Source organism: Triplophysa dalaica, chromosome 8 (assembly GCF_015846415.1).
Source record: "Triplophysa dalaica isolate WHDGS20190420 chromosome 8, ASM1584641v1, whole genome shotgun sequence".
NCBI classification, from domain to species: Eukaryota; Metazoa; Chordata; class Actinopteri; order Cypriniformes; family Nemacheilidae; genus Triplophysa; species Triplophysa dalaica.
In genome coordinates this window covers 4,072,969-4,093,411 of record NC_079549.1, presented here as the reverse complement: position 1 = coordinate 4,093,411, position 20,443 = coordinate 4,072,969, and the positions used below count along the sequence as shown (strand labels likewise).

General features: G+C 37.9%; 1 protein-coding gene across 3 annotated transcripts in view; it reads left to right on the top strand.

The window, feature by feature from the left end:
• The first annotated feature begins 12,688 nt into the window (after positions 1 to 12,688).
• Positions 12,689 to 20,443, top strand: part of pard3bb (par-3 family cell polarity regulator beta b) — a 303,484-nt gene continuing 295,729 nt past the window's right edge. For all 3 annotated transcript variants that reach the window (XM_056755104.1, XM_056755105.1, XM_056755103.1), the window contains exons 1-2: positions 12,689 to 12,955; positions 13,376 to 13,631. In XM_056755104.1, coding sequence (XP_056611082.1) covers positions 13,515 to 13,631 — 117 coding nt within the window. In that variant the 5' untranslated portion in view covers positions 12,689 to 12,955; positions 13,376 to 13,514. The remainder of the gene's footprint in view (positions 12,956 to 13,375; positions 13,632 to 20,443) is intronic.

Sequence of the window (20,443 nt, the reverse complement as noted above, 5' to 3'; positions counted from 1 at the left end):
TAAAAATAAAAATTCTTTCATGAATTACTCATCCTCAAGTTCTTCCAAACCTTTATACATTTCCCGGTTCTGTTGAAAACAAAGAAAGATGTTTAGAAGAATGTTAACATCTCAGATTAAAATGGTTGCCAAATGTGCCCCAGAATTGTTTGGTTTCCTAAATTCTTCCAAATATTTTCCTTTGTGTTCAACAGAACAAAATATTATATCATAATATTTTTGGCAGTCAGTGGTGCCCCAGAAATCTCAGTTGCTAATGTTCCAAATAAATACAGTATTTTGTGTTTAACAGAACAAAGAAACGTTTGCAGACATGAAACAACTTGAGGGTATTTCAGATTTTTTTATTTTTACATGCTATCTCTATCCCTTTAAGTGATCTAATTGTATGGATAAAAATTCAAAACTCAATATCTTTTTATTTTGCCATTGTTTTCATGTCCTCAAACTGAAAGTAAACTAAACTAAACTATGTTTTTTTTTGACAATTAATAACCAAAAATAATAATTTTATATAAATAAATGTATTTTATGAAAACAATCTTGTAAGCTTACAAGGGAAATAAAAATGAAGGAAATATATACTGTTTGGAAAAAGTAACAAGACCATACAAACATCTTGGGCCCCTTCAAAAACACCCAGCTGATGATTTATTTGAACATTTATTTATTTAAATTAACATAAACAAATATTTCACGTATTATCTGTTAAACAATAGTCTGTCAAATTAAATGTGACATTTCTCCCAATGTCCAAATGAAAATATTGTTTTTTATTTGCATAAAATTTTGTTTAGATATTAAATACTGTAAATAATGTCTGTTAATGTCAAAACTGAAGTTTGATTCTGATGAAATTCACAAACGTGTACATGCAAAAGTGCTAATTTAAGGCAAAACCGTGGTTGTATGTCCAAGGAAACATTGAATAGATATTGTTGTATATCTACTGTAACCATAGAAACTCTGTACTATTATACGAACAACAGATACATTGGATGTGTTTATTTTTTATTGAGTTGAACTGCTTATAGCTATTACACCACAGAGTCATCAAACCGATATATTGGAGTTGACCGGATCTGTTGATGACATCAGTGTCACAGCAGATCCAGACATGTTAGTCTGCAGGTCACCAGTACACGGGTCAATATTCATTGAGGAAGACATCGAGCTCTTCCAGAACACCAGAAGCAATAAATCACATCTCAGTTTTCACTGATAGGACATGTGGATCAGGAAGTGATGATTTGTAATGGGAATGTTAAAGCCATGAGGCTAGGAAATAAAGAAATCAGGAGATATTTTCACCTCAGATGATGTTTGGAGCGAGACATGATTGTTCCTCAATCAGGCTTGAAAATGAATCGTGATACACCGATTTTTATTATCTATGCTAGTTGCAGTTCAAATCATGCATTAAATCTGTATCTGATACTGAAATACATAATGTGCATGTAAGCTAACGCATATCGAAATATCGGAAATGTCATATTTGCTTTGATTTATTCTGAACATCTTTCATTCTCTCATTTGTTTGCTCGATTATTAAGTAATTGCAGATGGCAAAATACATTTCTGAAATATCACACTCTTCATGAGGATTGCATCCTTTCCATGGACCAATAGGGTCAATTGTAATGTCAGGATGGTTGGGGATTTCAATTAATACATTTGCATACCTTAATCGAGTCTGTTTGGTCCATATAGAGTCTTATTACAGCAGGGACTATCATTTTAAGAAGGATCAAGAAGGTTGGAGTGGTTACAGGGGGGAAATAGAGAGGGGGGTGAAAATGATCTGAGGTTAGTTCAATGATTCACATTCTTTCTGGTCCACATCTGCTTCTGTATGAAAAGAAAAATGATTTGCCTCGTGCATGATAATCGCTTATTTTGTGGCGGAGAGCAAGAGTGGTGACCCGTCAAGTTATTGTTTCATTCCATATAGATTAACTCTTTATTTCTCCATGCAATAGACCAGCTGAAACAAACATATATCCACGTATGGCTTCTTGGGTAAGAACACCTGAGACTAGAAAAATAAAAATAAAACATTTTAAATACTTTAAGCCTGCTTTCTTCTTTCTTTCATATTTTTGTGGACAATCTGCTTTATGAATATTGTGATAATTGAAGTGACGGTTCACTTAATTTTTTTTTACCATTACTGACTCACCCTCATGTCATTTCAAACCTCTATGACTTCCTTTTTTTCTGAAGAACACTAAAGAAGATATTTTAAAGAATGTTGGTAAACCTTGCATTGGTTTTGAGTCCAAAGTGATTGGTTACCGACATTGTTCGGTGACATTGTTTGTGTTTTGCAAGTCACTCAGGTTTGGAATGACATGATGGTGTGTAAATAATGAAAGAATATTCATTATTGGGTGAACTGTCCCTTTAACTTACAGTTAACAATGTATTTTTACAACAGCATCTGATAACTTGCATTTGCATTATGCTGAGCCCAAGCCAACAGGTGTCAGTAAATCCAATACAACATAAACAAAAAAAAACCTATAAAACACTTATTTATCATGGTCTCTAAAAATCATCTTCAATAAGATCAAATTATTGTGACCATCGTGCAAGTATTTTCCTTTCTCCTTTGAAAGAAAGGACGGTGACAGCACTCTTAATATGACTCGCTGCCATGGTTACGCAGCACTAAATCAAGAAGAAGGTGAATTAACCATTTTCTTTTCTTTATGATACACCTAATTAATTTCATAACGGTCCCTTTTGCCGATATAATTACTGCCTATTTTCTACACCTTCCACGGTATGCACAAAAAAACCTTGTCTTATGTGACATGGTGCTAATTTGGTCTATTAAGTGCAGGTGCAAGTGTGCGTGTTCCTGCGATCGTCCCTGTGAATATAACTCCTCAGTCTCACTCACATGAGCTGTGTCTCTAAATGAGACCAACTTAATACATTCACAGTTTTTTTTATCCGTTCAATAACATTATGGAGCATTCAAGACTCCAGGATATTCTCAAGGACCTCGCATCTGATTCTGAAGCGATGTCAGGTGCAAGACAAAAATGGGGAATGACATAAATGTTAAATAATATTGCCATGCTAAATGTTAAGATAATGGATAGATAGACACATGAATAGGGAAATATAGATGGCAGTGCCGGTATCCTTTTTGTCTTACAGAATTAGTATTTCATTTGCACATGCTGTCTTCATGACTAAGGGAAATTATTTTGTAATTACTTGACATGGAATAAAAGAAAGCAAAGAGAATAGTGAAGCTCTGTCTTTTGCTGCCTTCTAGAACCAATTATCTTCAGTATTAAACTTTTCTCTAAATGTAAGTTTAAATAGAATTAAAGTGTTTGGAACAGGGGTTATTGAATTAGTCTTTTAAAAAACTTTTACAGGCAGATACTAATCTGTGACCGAGCTAGTGAAACGCAAAGATAATGACTACTTTAACTCACATCTGAGATGTGTTTGCTGAACACTACTATTATAGTGGTTGACGCTTGGAAGACTCTTTGAAGCTGAAAATACTGTGAAGAACTTCTTTATGCAAATTATTGAGGCAAAATTCATTTGTTGTCGGAGGTCATTCACCTAATTAAACTACTGTATTTTTGTGTAAATTTCTCAATTGCTTCTTAAAAAGAGTCAAATTAGGCCATGTTTCATTTTCTCAACAAAATAAAATAAAAAACAGGACAGAGATTATGCAAGATAAAAGAAAACGTGTTCTACTGTCTATGATGAAAGATGACAGAGATCACATTAAAAGTACTGTTTTTAAACTTTTCACAGTAAAGTATCCAAAAACCATTAGGCCAGTGTTAAATATTTTGTTCAGTTGAGTATTAACAATAATAAAATTGTCATTTTAACCAGTGACACCTTTAGTGGAATGTAGGAGGCTGTATGATTTATTAAACTTTTTTACTTTACATCATCCATTTACGTCTGATTGATTATCAGTGGTGAAGTTGAAGACGACAGTTCCCATTATTTCACTCTCCTCCACAGTGTCATCAAGATACGCCTTTGTTGTTGTTTTGGACATATCTGTTTTGAATGTTATTACAAACTGCGCCTTTAAACGCAGGTTTATTTGTAGCGAGGATTAGCATAGTTTGTGGGATTTAAATTTAAAGCTGTCAAAACATCTTTCTTCTGGGACTTATTACAGACGTCTAGGACTCTCTTTCTTCTCCAGAACTCAAAAGAAGATATTTTGAAAAATGTCGGTAACCAAACAGCAGTGGGACCCATCGACTTGCATTGGTTTTGTGGCCGTACAATAGAAGTTAATAGGTACTGGCATTGCTCGTTTGTGTTCTACAGAAGAAAAAAAATCATACAGGTATGAAATGACAAGAGAATATATGATGACAGAATTTAAATTTTTGGGTCAGCTATCCCTTTAAAGTCGTAGTGAAATAAAAAATGTACACTTTACTTTTTTTCATGAAATATTGCATCGTTTACAGTAAATAGTGTATCAATATAGGTCATCTCAAATGACGTAAATAAGATGGCTTGGGCAAAGCATCTGTTAACTCCTCCCCTTCAACTGTCAGTCTGCAACTAGTTTCATTTCAAAATGCAACCGCTGTTTTTTAACATCCAATCAATTTACTGTAAAAAATGCAAGCCACGCCCACTAATATTCTATTTTGATATTCCTTTTTACTCGGAAATGTGTCAGAATACAGACGTAAAAACCTTAAGATAATGTAAAGCTCAAAAAGTCAAGGTGTAAGTTACAATGTTTGATTTCCTAATGTTCAACATTTTGTTTACTTAACACAAACGTATTACAGTACTTGATCAATTTAGGCTCTATGTTGGGACGGCGTTTAATGTTCAATATAAAATCAAGGCCTTGAAGCAAAACCGGTTTATGTAGATGTCCCACACAAGTCCACCCGTCTATAAACACGCATCCCTCTTTACCCTGACAGGTGTTTGTTGTGTCTGCTCTCTCCCACCATGTGGTTAATTACGCTATTTTCTGTGGAATGGGCAATCCCAGAAAAACATGGGCGTTGGGATGGTTAAAATGCCACGTAACTGGAAATTAAAGAGAAAAATGTAATGTTTCACTGGGAAGTCATCAGTGACGATCACCCCCCGCCTCGATCCCGCGGTTTGGACATGTTGTACAGACGCATCGATTTGTTCTCGCCATCTCTGCCGAACAGTGGGAGCGCATTTACACTTGGGCGTACGTGCAGCACACTGAGTGTAGATCTGCAGGGGTCAGGTCAAGACAAGAAGTGGCGCGGACCTAAAATACACATAAACTCACACCTTCTGTTACAGATGTTCCGCTCGATAATGCAATCTCTCAACACAGCACAAGCCATCAAAATTTTATAGATATTTGTTGTGCTTTCATTGGAGATCCTCTGATTTGAATGTCAGATTGAATTTGTTTATCAGATGACACTTATCTGCCCTCGTCACAAATCATTGGCTCTCCTGTGGGGGCTGATGTGCCCTCTTATGTGATTTTTTGTTAAGGCGTGACATCTATTTACCGGGTGTGTAAGACATCTGATTGGTACATTGGTTCAGTGGTGTAGACATAGTCAATTGCTAATGCTGTAAAATGATAGCAATATCGCACATTGAGGAAATGTAAACACATTGCTTGGCAATGCCAAATATACATAGGCAATTTACATACAAATAGCAGGTCAGATTTGCATAAATGGTGTGAAAGCAACAGTTCACAAACCTACAGTATCATGACATCCAGTCTCCAATGATTCTAAATGATATTACTTTTATATTATTTTGATACGAATGCATACGACTGCTTTTAAATCACGTTTTCTTGGATTTAACATCTTAGTGATTCATTTTAGAAAACATATCCGTGGAAAAGATTTTTGAAAAATTCTTTGTATATGTATAGACGACAAATAAACTGCACATCTGTCCTTTAATGTTACAGCGAAAATTTTGAAAAACAATAACAATGAAGAAAATTCTCTCCAATGCTATTTATATTATAAGTACTGAGATTTATATTAAAGAATATAAATATTAATTGTATAAAATTAATTAATAAATAATTATAAATATAGATATTAGTAATATAACATAATATCTTATTACAGTTTGTTTTCAAAAATGTAGCCACCATGTCACACCATATGACACATGGTATAGCTTATTTAATAATAATAACAATACATTTTATTTAATGGCCCTCTTTAGGACACCCAACGACACCTTAAAACAGAAACACAAGCAATAAAACACCCATACATAAAATAAAAGCTCAAAGGATTACAATGAATAAGCAGATTTAAAAGGGTATGTTTTGATTTAAAAATGAGTCCAGCTGACGGATATGGATGGGTAGTGAGTTCCAAAGTTTGCGGGCAACGTGACTTAAGGCCCTGGCCCCATTGTAACCATTTTTACAGAAGGAATGAACAGGAGACCAGAAGAGGAGGAGCGGAGGACACACGAGGGAGTGTAAGCGTGGAGTAAATCAGACAGATATTTGGGAGCAAGGTTACAAAGTGCCTTAAAGGTTAGGGTAAGGAGTATAAATTGAATTCTTTGGGGTATTGGGAGCCAGTGAAGTTGGATGAGGATCGGTGTAATGTGTTCTATTGATTTTGTGCGGGTAATAATTCTTGCAGCAGAGTTATGAACATTTTGGAGACGTTGGAGAAGCTTTTGGGGTAAACTGGAAAGAAGAGCATTACAGTAGTCGAGGCATGAGATGACAAGGGCATGAACAAGAACTTGGGTTGAGTGCTGTGTGAGTGATGGGCGGAGTCTAGAAATGTCGCGTTAGTGGAAAAAAGCCATGCGGACTGTATTGTTAATATGTGAAGTAAAAGAAAGAGCAGAGTCCTGTATTACACCTAAACTTTTGACCTGAGAGGAGATGGAGACCAGACAGCCTTCAATTCTTATACTGATGGATGGGGATTTGGACAGTGTAGATTTGGAACCAATGAGAAGAACTTCACTTTTATTACCATTAAGTTTGAGTTTTTTATTTGTCATACAAGATGTAATGGCCTGTAGACAGTCAGTAAGTTCAGTAGGGCATGATGAAATACTGTTTATTTGTCATATACAGTATAAAATACTCTGAATTATCCAATGAGAACATCAGTCTGGATAAGAAGACGAAAACATGCAAATGAGCTAGATAATAAAAAATGCAAAGTGCACATTTTTGATACAACGTCACTTTGTAAAGTGTGAAAAGGCAAAAATTTTAAAACTCCTTTTCGTATCATGGGTTATGCATTCGTATTATGTGTACAATCTGTAGACATGCGCAAGTATTCCCAAAACAACAATACCCAGCCTATGGACTGTGGGGTTTTGCCACATTTAACAAACATTCAACATTCAGCAAAAAAATGACTGCACCACTACAACCAGCGGAGACATTATTTATATTGAACAGACTCTAAACACACATACAGCAACATTCAAAGAAGCATTTTGGGGTAGGCTATAACTGGTATGTGCATTTGGGCAAAGGGACATTGCTGACCAGTATAGTTGGACTATTCTGTTGCAGTATCGGTACCTTTTAAAAAGTACACGTTTGCACCGAAAAAGTGCATATTAGTACTCGTAAGGAGTGCAAATTAGAACTTTGAACCCCCAACTGCAATCCCTTTGAACGCGCAGCATTATTTGATGTGTTGACATAATTTCAACTGAAAAATGCAGAGAACGTGAGACTGTGACCCCGCTCCCTTTTAAAACAACCAAGAGCGTTCGGCACACAGTCAGCCTCGCAAATCTGCATCTTAATTTGAGGCTTGTTATTTACGCTGGTGAGTGACGGTGAGGTTTGTCTTCTCCTTTACTCACAAGGCTGCAATGTCCGATCTCCTCCATATAGCCTCAACATACAACATTCTGTGTAGACTTGAAACGGGTCAGATACGTTGTTTTTCTCAGTGCATTTGCGTGTATGATCAACGCATATGATCAGCTCTGTGCTCTCGTGTCTTTGAACCGGAGGACAGTCACATGCAACCGCTGTTTTTTTTGCAAACAGCAAATTGATTAATGTTAATGTTTACACTGTATGGATCATCCCCTATCTCCCATCTAGTGCACTATGCATCATTCACCATGTAGGACATAATAAACGTGAGAACAAGTGGCTGATTGGAGGCAAAACTTTGACGTGAGGCTGAAGTGAAGTGTGATGTCATTGTTTTTTGCGCACGTGCCAGACTGTCAGTTTGAACAGTAATATCTTCTAAATGGGAATCTTGTCAGCAGGTATGAGCATAGCAGTTTATTGACGTCCTGAAGGTTACCTTATTTCTTATAATAGGAAAAAAACGTCAATTTTGATTTCACTGGGACTTTAAATGTATTTGGTACCAGACATATTGAAAATGACAGCTTGAGGACGCTTTTAACCATTTATTTAATCTGATAGTGTACTAAAGACTTTTTTACATACATTCCTGAATAATAAGAACGGCAAGCTACCTGTGTAATGCAAACAGAAGCAGCTTCAGCAAAATGAGGACGGGTGAAGAGTGATTTTTTAACATAGGATGAGGCGTTCAATTGGTTGATGCAGTGAGTGATGAGCAAAAGCAGAAAAACGATGAATCTTTTCAACCGGTTATCTCCAGCAAATAAGTGAGAGCTATGTTCACAATGGAATCACAATGCAACGGAAAGTGTTTTTGTAGAATATCATTATCTCTGGATCTCGGGGTGTTTTGAATCTAAAAATAAAATGTGCTGATGGCATAGTCATCTGAAGATCTGATGTTATAATTTCCCTGAAGAATGAAAAATCACTGCAGTAAACAGAATGTGCTCTATTAATTGATTTGCACAATTAAAACATGTTGCCCAGCGATTCTTGCATCTTATTGTAATAAGTAACTCTTGTGCTCTCCAACATCAAGGTTCGATAAAATGTGCAACTGCCCCCAGTGTCTAACTATTATCATCGATTCTTCTCGCATGAAATCTATTTCTCAAGTTAATATTATGTCTGCATTGCAAATTATTATTTCATTGGACACGTTTTAATTATTCAACACCAACCTCAAAATTTCCTGCGTTCACTTCGGGGTCTCATTAGCAAGTTTTTCAAGTGAAAGTTTTATTTCATGACCCAGAAAAAACGATTTTATACTTTAATGCACTGATTTAACTGCACACAGTGTTTCTTGATTGTATGAAGGAGTGAAAGTGGGTCTGCCTCTCAAACAAGACCCAATCATAGACGGACAGACAGACTTCAGAAGAATAGATGGAAGAGTGGATAGATGGATTAAGTATTGTAGTAACTTGTAGTCACTTGTAGTCCATTATAACATCTACAAAGACAGCCTACATGCTTTTAATATGGAACTAGGCAAAGCTAGACAGACTTTCTTCTCAAATATTATAAACAGTAATTTAAACAACACACGCACTCTTTTTGCTACTGTAGAGAGACTGACAAACCCGCCAAACCAGATTCCCAGTGAAATGCTCTCAGACAACAAGTGCAGTGAGTTTGCTTCTTTCTTCTGTGAGAAAATCAATAATATCAGAAAGGTGATCAGCACATCCTTGAGTTGCCCTGGGGTTAGACAGATAATCAAACCACCTGAGAAAGTTGTTACTATGTCTGACTTCAAAGAAATTGATGGCACAATTTTGGAAGAAACCGTACAACACCTTAAAACATCAACCTGTTCTCTTGACACCCTTCCCACATCATTTTTCAAAAGTGTGTTAAACAGCTTAGAAGCAGATCTTCTAGAAGTGGTAAATGCCTCACTTCTCTCTGGGAGTTTTCCAAACTCCCTGAAAACTGAAGTTGTAAAGCCCCTCCTGAAAAAGAACAATCTGGATAAGACCATATTAAGCAGCTATAGACCGATCTCAAATCTTCCTTTCATAGGCAAGATCATTGAAAAAGTTGTCTTCAATCAGCTGAATAAATTCTTATGCGCGAATGGATACTTTGACAATTTTCAATCTGGTTTCCGACCGCATCACAGCACAGAGACAGCGCTCATAAAGATAATAAACGATATTCGCTTAAATACTGATTCAGGCAAATTATCAGTGCTGATACTACTCGACCTCAGTGCTGCATTTGACACTGTCGATCATAACATACTTCTTGACAGGCTGGAAAACTGGGTGGGGCTTTCTGGGATAGTCCTAAAATGGTTCAGGTCATACTTAGATGGGAGAGGTTATTATGTGAGTATAGGAGATCATAAGTCTGAGTGGACATCCATGACATGCGGAGTCCCTCAAGGCTCAATTCTTGCGCCAATCCTGTTCAACCTGTATATGCTCCCAATGAGCCAAATAATGAGAAAGAACAAAATTGCTTACCACAGCTATGCAGACGACACACAGATCTACTTAGCTCTATCGCCTAACGATTACAGCCCCATTGACTCCCTGTGCCAATGCATCGATGAAGTCAACAATTGGATGTGTCAAAACTTTCTTCAATTAAACAAAGACAAAACTGAAGCAATTGCATTTGGAAACAAAGATGAAGTTCTCAAGGTGAACGCATACCTTCACTCTAGGGGTCAAACAATTAAAAATCAAGTCAGGAATCTTGGTGTGACACTAGAGTCAGACCTTAGTTTCAGTAGTCATGTCAAAGCAATAACCAAATCAGCATACTACCATCTGAAAAATATTGCAAGAATTAGATGCTTTGTTTCCAGACAAGACTTAGAGAAACTTGTTCATGCTTTCATCACCAGCAGGGTGGATTACTGTAACGGACTCCTCACTGGCCTTTCCAAAAAGACCATTAGACAGTTGCAGCTCATACAGAACGCTGCCGCCAGGATTCTGAGCAGAACTAGAAAATATGAACATATCACACCAGTCCTCAGGTCTTTACACTGGCTCCCAGTTAAATTTAGGATTGATTTTAAAGTATTATTACTGGTATATAAATCATTCAATGGCCTAGGACCTCAATACATTGCAGATATGCTCAATGAATATAAACCCAACAGATCAGTCAGATCACTAGGATCATATCAGCTAGAAATACCAAGGGTTCACTCAAAGCATGGCGAATCTGCTTTTAGCTATTATGCCAGCCGCAGCTGGAACCAGCTTCCAGAGGAGATCAGATGTGCTCCTACAATAGTCACTTTCAAATCCAGACTCAAAACGCATCTGTTTAGCTATGCATTTAATGAATGAGCACTGTGCCAATGTTCGTCCGACTGTCTGTACTGTACTGTATTTTACTTTTATAAACTGTTTTAATTACTCTTATTTCTTTTTATTATTTTAATTTCTTCTATGTAAAGCACTTTGAATTGCCACTGTGTATGAAATGTGCTATATAAATAAAATTGCCTTGCCTTGCCTTGCCTTGCCTTGCCTATTGCACAATTAAATCATATGCTATTTAAGGCCTAATATAATTGTACTATTATGTCTCTGGACAGGAGCATGTGTACCTAGTGGCTTATGTGACACAGAATTAGACTCAATTTTCCCCAATGGATGGCATATTTACTGCGACTTTCACAATGTAGGAAATAGTAAATATATGAATAACTGGCTGATTTCAGATTTGGGATCTTTTATAATGCAGAGGTTGGAATGCTTAAAATTCTAATGAACATTTGATTGAGCAGATTTTGTTGTGAGAAGCTGATTGTAGATAGAGATTGTATGGCGCACGTGAGACACTGTGTATGTTAAATGCTTACAAAAAGTCCATCTGATTTCGTGTCTCCAACATTTAAAGAAACAATAATATGTGACACTGGACCACAAAACCAGTCTTAAGTAACACAGGAACATTTTTAGTAAAGACAAAAACACATTGTATGGGTCAAATGATCGATTTTTCTTTTATGCCAAAAATCATGAGAATATTAAGTAAAGGTCATGTTCCATGATGATGTTTTGTAAATTTCCCACCTTAAATTTTTGCGAGTGGATGGTTCAAAGGCGATACTCACCATAATTTTCTTTTTGCTCCCTCAGTTTCCAGAGTTTTAACTCTGATTTGCATTTATCACAAAGAGATTCTGGACAAGGCACATCTGCCCCAGACTTCCATAAAATCACTTCTGCTGTTTCCTGTCATCAGAGGACACTTCAGAGTTCTCCGCCAGATATTCTCCTACCATAACAACCCATACATCCATGGAAAGTTTAAATATTCAGTTTACAGATGATGAAAAAATCTCAATTTCGAAAAATTGACCCATAAGACTGGTTTTGTTGTCAGGGTCACATTTGACCTTCATAATAAACTAGGCTGCTGGTAGCAAAGATAATTGATTTAGTGTTGAAAGAATGATCAATTGTTTATTGTCACTGAATCAGCATTAAATCAATTATTTTTACCATCTTGGTAAACTGGCAAAACATCTAGAAAACGGTTTAATAGGCACCTGTGGAAACAACAGCGTACAATAAACCTATAATACGCTATAAAACTGCATTTATATAAAATGGGGGAATATATCTGGGTAAAAAGAGGATATGGTTAACGGTTGCCATTAGAGTGTTAATGTTGTGACACAATGATGTATAATACATGGAAGTTAAAATAAAGATGTTAGATTTAAGTTTGTTAACATTTAGGAAATGTTTGATAATCAGTCAGTGTAGTGACGCATAGCGTGTTAAATGTGCGCTGGCCCTTTAATAAAGTTCGAGTGTATGGCCCAGAGTTGAGTTGACTTGGGATAACACTGCTGGAAGCTGCTGGGGAACTTCAGGAATGGCGAAAGACATGCAACTGCATCCTGGGAAAATACTGATGCAAACAACATCCCCACATGCACTTTATCATTACTAAATGCACGTTTGTGGAGTGGATCATCTCTATAGGAGAGTGTTTGTCTACAGGCAGAACGATGATCGCGTGATTTATGTTATTCAAAGACTCGTCGCTAAACTTTTTGCCGCTAACTTGCTCTTCTCTCCATCTTTTATTTTCCAAGTAAGTGCAAAACAGATTTGATATGGTATAAAACAACAGGTATACGTATTGAAAGTGTTTAATGCCTTTCCTTGTGTTTTAAGATTTAAGAGTTAGCAGTGAGTTTAAAGAAGTGTTGCGATGCGAGCTAACAAGTTAGCCAGCTGAGTTAGTAAACGGGGCATTAACCATTCTCTCGTCATAAAAGAATACACATATTAATAATCATTTAAATCATACTAAGCAAATTTTTGTAATGTTGACAGCGCACTGATTGTTTAACCTTTCGCTTCAGCTGTTGTTGCTATGCAACACACACACACCCCATAATGTTTCCTTACTGTCTTCCCGTGCAACAGCATCCAATGTTTTCTTGCCTTGTTTTTTTCTCTTTAAACAGTTTTGTGAAGTTCTGAATGTGTTTATTTATCTTTTATTTAGGTGCCTGTTATCTTTAATCGTGTGTAGTTGGATGCACAAGGTCAAATTTAGGGTTTTGGACTGTAGATCGACACACCTGCTCCTGGTGAAGTTTGGTGATTAAAACATCTGGAATATCTTCCACTTTTTTGGATTAAAAATGAAAGTGACAGTGACTTTTGGAAGGACTGGTCTGGTTGTTCCATGTAAGGAAGGGTGGACTGTTCGGGATCTCATCCAACAAGCAACCCAGAGATACAGAAAACTGCTGGAGCAGGTGAGTCAGTTTATTCATTTATATTTAATACAACATATTTATTTACCTACCTATATGCTAATTCCAAATGTCTGTGATAGTACTTTGAACATGCACCTTCTGGACTAAGATTTCAGAGCTGGGGTGGGGTAAACATTTCCCGCTATGCAATATAACACCTTAAAGGGGTAATAAAAAAAAATCTGTCATTGTTTATTAACCGTCATGTCATTTAAAGCCTGTATTTGACTCTTTTGTTTGTGGAACACAAAAGAGGATATTTTTGTGGCCATATAATGACTGTCAATGGGGGCCAGTCTTTGCTGGGTACCAACATTCTTCAAAATATCTTATTTTTTTGTTCTGCAGAAGATGTCACACAGGTTTAGAATGACAAGAGGGTTACAATAAAGTGGCCTATTGTGATGCTCTTTTTGAAACATTGTGAAGGGTGCTAAGTACATAAATCTGAATTGAATTGAAAAAGAGTAGCCTGGACAGAAAAAGCACAAATACGTAAATTATTTGAATTGCCCCAACTTTATTTTGTGTTCACACCTTTCTCATCTTTATTAAAGCGCCACGAATCACTAAACAACATTTCTTCAGATGATAACAGGGTTGGTTGTGTTGCACATCAAAGTAAACGATGTAATCAACTGTAAGTTATTATCTGGCCAACATCAAAGGATGTGACGTGGCGATGTACGATAGTACATTGATGACGCGTCGATGTCTCATAATTATTCATGAGACTGTGTTTTCTTTTCCAATGAGAAGACATTTCTCCTAATTATTCATGAGTCATGACAGCGCCTGGTGTGTTTCTATCTGACGCTTCAGAGAGTCGTTCATGCCACATGATAGTAAGCAGATGGATAAATGAAGAAAAATCATAACACTTACCGTGCGCTGCAAAAATACATATTCTGACCATAATATATAAAAGTATACTATATTTTTATGTGAAATACACTATATGTGGGGGAAGGACTTCTCCACTGAAAGTGATAAATACAAATCAGTTTTTGAAATTGTGGCGCACAGAAACAGGCACGGATGATCATTTGGAGCTCTCGGTGGGCCTGGAGCTCATGTGGACCAGTAAAGCTCAAAATGTCACGTTCAGAACTCAAACAGACGGAGGGGACTTTCGACACTTATGAACCACACAGTTCTATTTAAGTCATTTTTTAATATTTGAGTTGACATTAAATTAGAGAATGATCAAAATGTATGCTTTACCTTATGGGATACATTGAACTGTTAAAGACCTTATTAATTAATAAAAAATCTCTTAGTCAAAATCAAATCTTAAGCTCGTCATGGGCGACGAAATGTCAACCTTGACGCCTTATTATTGCAAAATTGAAAAGGGGTTCAGAGAAAGTGTCCTCTGATGACAGGAAACAGCAGAAGTGATTTTATGGAAGTCTGGGGCAGATGTGCCTTGTCCAGAATCTCTTTGTGATAAATGCAAATCGGAGTTAAAAAATGGCAGCTACTGTCTCCCTTGAGCTGTGACCCTCTGCCCCGCCATCTGATGTCTTCCTCATCTCTACTTGAGCTTCATTATTTCAGTATTACAATCACATGAGTGGCACCCATTTTCTCTCTTTCTCTGTTCCACACGGACTGATGGGGACGTGGGTTTTGCTCTTTCCCCGAGCATTACGGTCGAGTCTGGCCCGTAATAAACAACAAGCTTTCCCTCCTGCATCTCTCCGGGAGCCGGTGGGCTGAAATGAGATCGTATATTGCTGCAAGACTTCCTCGCCTTGCAATTTAGCGTGCTGTGGCTTTTGTCTTTAAAGTGGTCAATTTGACTGATGGGAGACGGTCTTCACGCTCTGTACCGATGCGGGTACGAGAGGCGACCCTGTGTCACACCCTGTTGCGTTTCACAGAATAATATCACGCAGTGAATTCGGCAGGTCTGGATTCTGTCAAGTTTTGGTCAATTTCTTTGTTTTTAATGCGATCGGCGTACAAGATCCTAACAGGCGTTCACTCTTAAGAGCCACTGCGTGTCAAGCTGAGCTCGGACGATATTTTTTTCAGCGTGGGCACGTCCATTCTGTCAGACAAGTTTATGTGCGTGCCTAGCCTTTATTTGTGTGTTTGTTATTCCCATCAGCACTGTGTTATTGGCTGTTAGTCTCAGAGGAATATAGACGTGTGGGCTGGTGATGCACGGCGGGGCATCGGTGAGGATGGATAGAACTACTTGAGGGATCCTGATTGGCTGTTGTCTCCGGGGTCTCGTTTCTAGGCCGGGGCGGTTGTCGCCTGTATGTCTGCTTTGACCTCATTTGTTCAGGGTCAGACAAAGAAAAAGAGGGTTCATAAAACAAGTTGCATATATGCATGGATGCAGAAACGAACATACGGTATCGATGGTGTAATCGTATTGGTTTTTGGAAGCGTACTAAACAGTGCTGTAATGTTGGGTTTACTTGTATTTCTTCTATGATTAGAAGCATTGTACTGCAGTATGGTTTGTCAGTACTGAGGAGGCGGTGCAATCGATCTTTGTGATAGATTGTTTTCATTACTTGCTTCTTTCCCTATGAGACTGTATGATTTAGGGCTGGTGGTAACTAATGTCCTTCAGGTTTCCCTTGAAGTTTCATTAATAGAGTTAATAATCATAATGTTGCATTTATTCATGAATGCTGAGAGGCTTCACAAATCACGTCTCTGTGCTTTCAGCAAAAAATGAAGAACAAACTGAGCATTATGTTTAGAGGAGTACCAACGACGCCATCCATCAGTAAGGTTTCTGAACTGTTCATGAACATCTTGGGTGTGCCACATGAAGCGATTGCATTTCTAGCAAGAAATTAGTTGTAGTTTTTAAATATGTGATAGTTATTGCAAAGACGCTCTCTGTTTGTATAGAATTCAAATAGACTTCTGTTACGCTGCATATCTGTATCTCTGGGCTGCCTTCGTGCACAGACGATGACGACAAAGTCATGGCGTTCGGCTGCTTTTTGTAACCAAACGCAGCCAGCGTTTTTTTTTTTACTAAAAAAGCGCCTTGTTCAACTTTTCTTCTCAAAAAAGTCACTGCAAAACTTAATCTGCTGACTGTAAAACAGACTGAAACAGACCTGGTCCTGAATCATCATTCCTGCTGTTTCTCTTTCTGCTGTAAATGAAAATTCAGGCTTTGCGTAATTATTCAATTACTAGCATTTAACTGAGGCTTCATGTAATCACAGCAGAAAGCTTAGTGATTATGTAAGGTTTGCTGTGATTATCTCTTTTAAATGCTTGTCTTTTGAACATCTCACATGTAACTAGATTTACTTACCAACACTGGCATGTTAGCAGTAGCTTCCAGTTTATCCTCTCCAAGATCGATTATTAAAGGGGTGATATGACACGGCTAAAACTAATATTATAGTTTGTTTTAGATGTAATGCAATGTGTTTACACCGCTCATGGTGGGGGCATTAAACCTCATCATGCATAGAAATCTCACAAATATGCAAAATGGACAGAAATCTCTAAAATCGTTATTTACCAGGGAACATGTTTTTAATAAAGTCTCAAAAAGTTGTTGGTGTTGGTGACGTTGAAATCAAGCAACCGTAGTGTTGTCTGTTTTATAGCCTCGGTTCGAGCAAACATAGCAAATAGCAAATATTATGTTAGTTTTTAATGATTATCTTGATTAAATGACTAAACGTGTCAGTATCATAAACCTTTCTTAATCAAAGAAAATATGTTTTGCTATCTTCCAAAAGTCTTTGGGAAAAAAGGCTTTTGTTCAAGGGAACCAATGCAGCGCTAACTTCCTGTTTAGCCTACAACTGACACTTTTTTGAGTTGTGACCCACCCCTTGAGAATCACTGTCCTCCTGGACGCTCCCACTTTGATTTGGCCTAGTTTTATTTGTAGGTTAATTTCATCTGTAGCGCTGTAGCTTTTTAACTTGTTTAAAAGCCTGCAAGTTAATAGAGGTTAAGCCGAAGCCCTGCTCTCTGCGTTTCATTTGCGGACCATTCGACCTCTCAGCTAACTGTCACAGCTTGGAGCACAAGCGCTCGGTGCGTGTTATCTCTCTGGCCATTGAGCGGCGAGAAGTGTTGTTAATTACCAGATTTCCTTCTTCGCCATTGAAGTCTTAGCAGCTCACAGTCTTCGTTGTTATGCTAATCTGAAACATTTTCCTGCAGCTGGGTAATTATGCATTTAATGCGTTTCAGGATTAAAGTGAACGAGAAATGCCCTAGATGTAGTTGCACTAATCTTCAGACTTTTCAAAGTGTCGCACGTCCGTATGCAAGAGGCATCGCTGGAAAAGAATGAGGTTGACACTTTAAGGATTTACTGTCTACTGTCTCCAGAGTTTCTGCCTTGTGTTTTGTTATATTCATAAAGGTGTTTTTCGTTGACCCAGACGCATCAGTTACCAGCGGGCCAGACAGATGCTTGTGATCTCCAGCCAGCGTGCTCGAGAATGTTCCCGGCCGGGAACAAAGTGGAAGTGTGCTCGAGTCAAAGCACACTCTGTGTACTTAGCATGTCTGCAAGCTCTTGGCCAGAGGCACTTAATTGTCTGAGAGAGAGACCTTCGGCAGAGGAGGTGGAGGAAGTGCTCGGGAGTCACTCAGGAAGTTATCAGGGCGTCGAAAAGGGACACTTAATTACCCGGGCGAACGCGGGCCGGAGCTGCGCTGCTGTTTTTTCATTAAGCTCAGGAATGCCAGATGCACGAGTGCTGAGCTGGCTGCCAAAGCAGCTGATATCATGGAAAAGTCTGGCCTTCCGCCAGTAGAGAAAACAATTAGCACGCATCGCCTCGGAGACAGAGTTGGGTAGCATCTGCTCTCAATTGAAAAGTGTTCCAAAGTAGGTGCATGGTCTGTGATGGAAACTACCTCTGGACCTCAAATGTCCTCATGAAACACCAGTGCTCAGCTGTAAGCGGTTCAGATGGTCATGGCAACATGGCAACACGGAGAATGGGCTATTTTCAACGGTTGCACATTGGTTGTTGGGGTTTTAATTGTCTGTAACCGTTGTCTCCAGTGACTTGGAGATATGGTGTTGTCTTTGAAGATGACTCTTGAAACAGACCAAATAAACAATGTGCGCTTTGGCTTGTATTTAAAGGGATAGTTATCTCTTTGATGTAATTCACAGGGGTCTGGAAGTACAGTACTGTAAAGATTTGTGTAGTTATCTATCTTTGTTTATTTAGCAGTGTATAGCTGTTAAAACGGGATGCATTGCAAACCTCTTTGTGTTTGTTTAAGATAAAAATTGTGTGTTTTTTGTGGAGTATTTATTTGCTTTGGCTTTCCAATTATTGCATTAGGACTCCAGATATTTATCAAGCAGGAGTAGGAGGGGAGCATCCAGACACGCTGTCTGATCTGGACTCTTGCTCTATCTGTTCGTCTCATTTAAGCACTGATTACCCACATACACATCACTTCCCACATTGGCCCCAGTGCCCAGAAAAGTATTAATTTAATTTGTGCCACCACATAAAAAATCTCTCATTTCATTCTGTCTATATTGCGGTCCATAACAGAAAATGAGGTGTGGGCCTGAAAATATTATGTTTATTAAACTCAATTCACAGCGAAATTGGTATTTTCATATTTGACCAGAAGGTGCAAGAACGCGACGCAGAGGTGGAAGATGGTTCTCGGAGATGGACAGTGTCTTATTGCATCATTATCATCACCATCATGATCATTACTGTTTATGAGTCTGGTAATGACGCTAGGCTCGGTAATGGACCCTACGCCAACAAAAGCAATTGTGGAAATACGACTGGAGCCCCGCTGCTCAGCGTCATCAGGGTAAAAATTGCAAAATGTTCCAGAGATTTCCATCGTTTCATTATGGCGTGGAGGTGCTATCTCCCACCTCGTGCGTATCCTCATTCACCAGTCGTGTAGTTGGGAATAAACTTCAATGTGGCATGTAATACAGGGTTCTTTCTGTAGACTGGCGTGCTGACGCCCTTTGTTGAATGCCGGAAACCGCAGCGCTCGTGGCTTTTGGCTCACCCTCGTTGGCCTCACTTTACAGCTAGCATTCAAAAGCTCAGGGAGCGTTTGGGTTGGAAGCGTGATTAGACAGGTGTGTTGGCTGTCAAATGTTATTTCGCTCATGGGTTGCTGGAGATGAGGTCATGTGGGATTTGATGTCATCTGCTTCATTGTTTATTGAATGAAATGCAAGATTAAATGCTAATTAATGTCATACTGGAGAAAATAATAGATTAAATGGCAAAGTTTGTAGGCGTGTTTCCTGACATTTTTCGTTCACGATTTTGCTACATCCACTAACAAAAATATAGTTTTGATATATTTATGGTTGTAAATTTACTATGTATATTTACAGATAATATCGACCCAATAATTGTATTGTTGGCTGCTGCTGCAAATATACATCATGTGCTTCAAATCCAGGGTCACAGTTGATTAGTTTTTAAGAATTCATAGTACTGTTCATGTCAGAGAAAATATTAAGGTTTGTTTTGAGAAAATCTTGAACATTGGATGGCTATATATGTTTTGTTGCGTCGGCAACATAAATTTTTCTGCTTGTTTATGGTTTTATGTTTATGGATAGAATGCCCTTATTTATGACGACTTCTCTAAACATAACTCATCCGGAAGAGTTTTGCTTCTCGGTTACATTTATATTTTAAGGATGTTTACAAATAATATGGTGTATTCAAGTAGATTGGGACACTTTTTGAGATTTAGATGAATTTTAAAAATGGCCCCAGTCTACTTGGAATCACCTCATACCTGGCAAACACGGCTACGTTTTTCCATGATTGTCATCATATAACTGA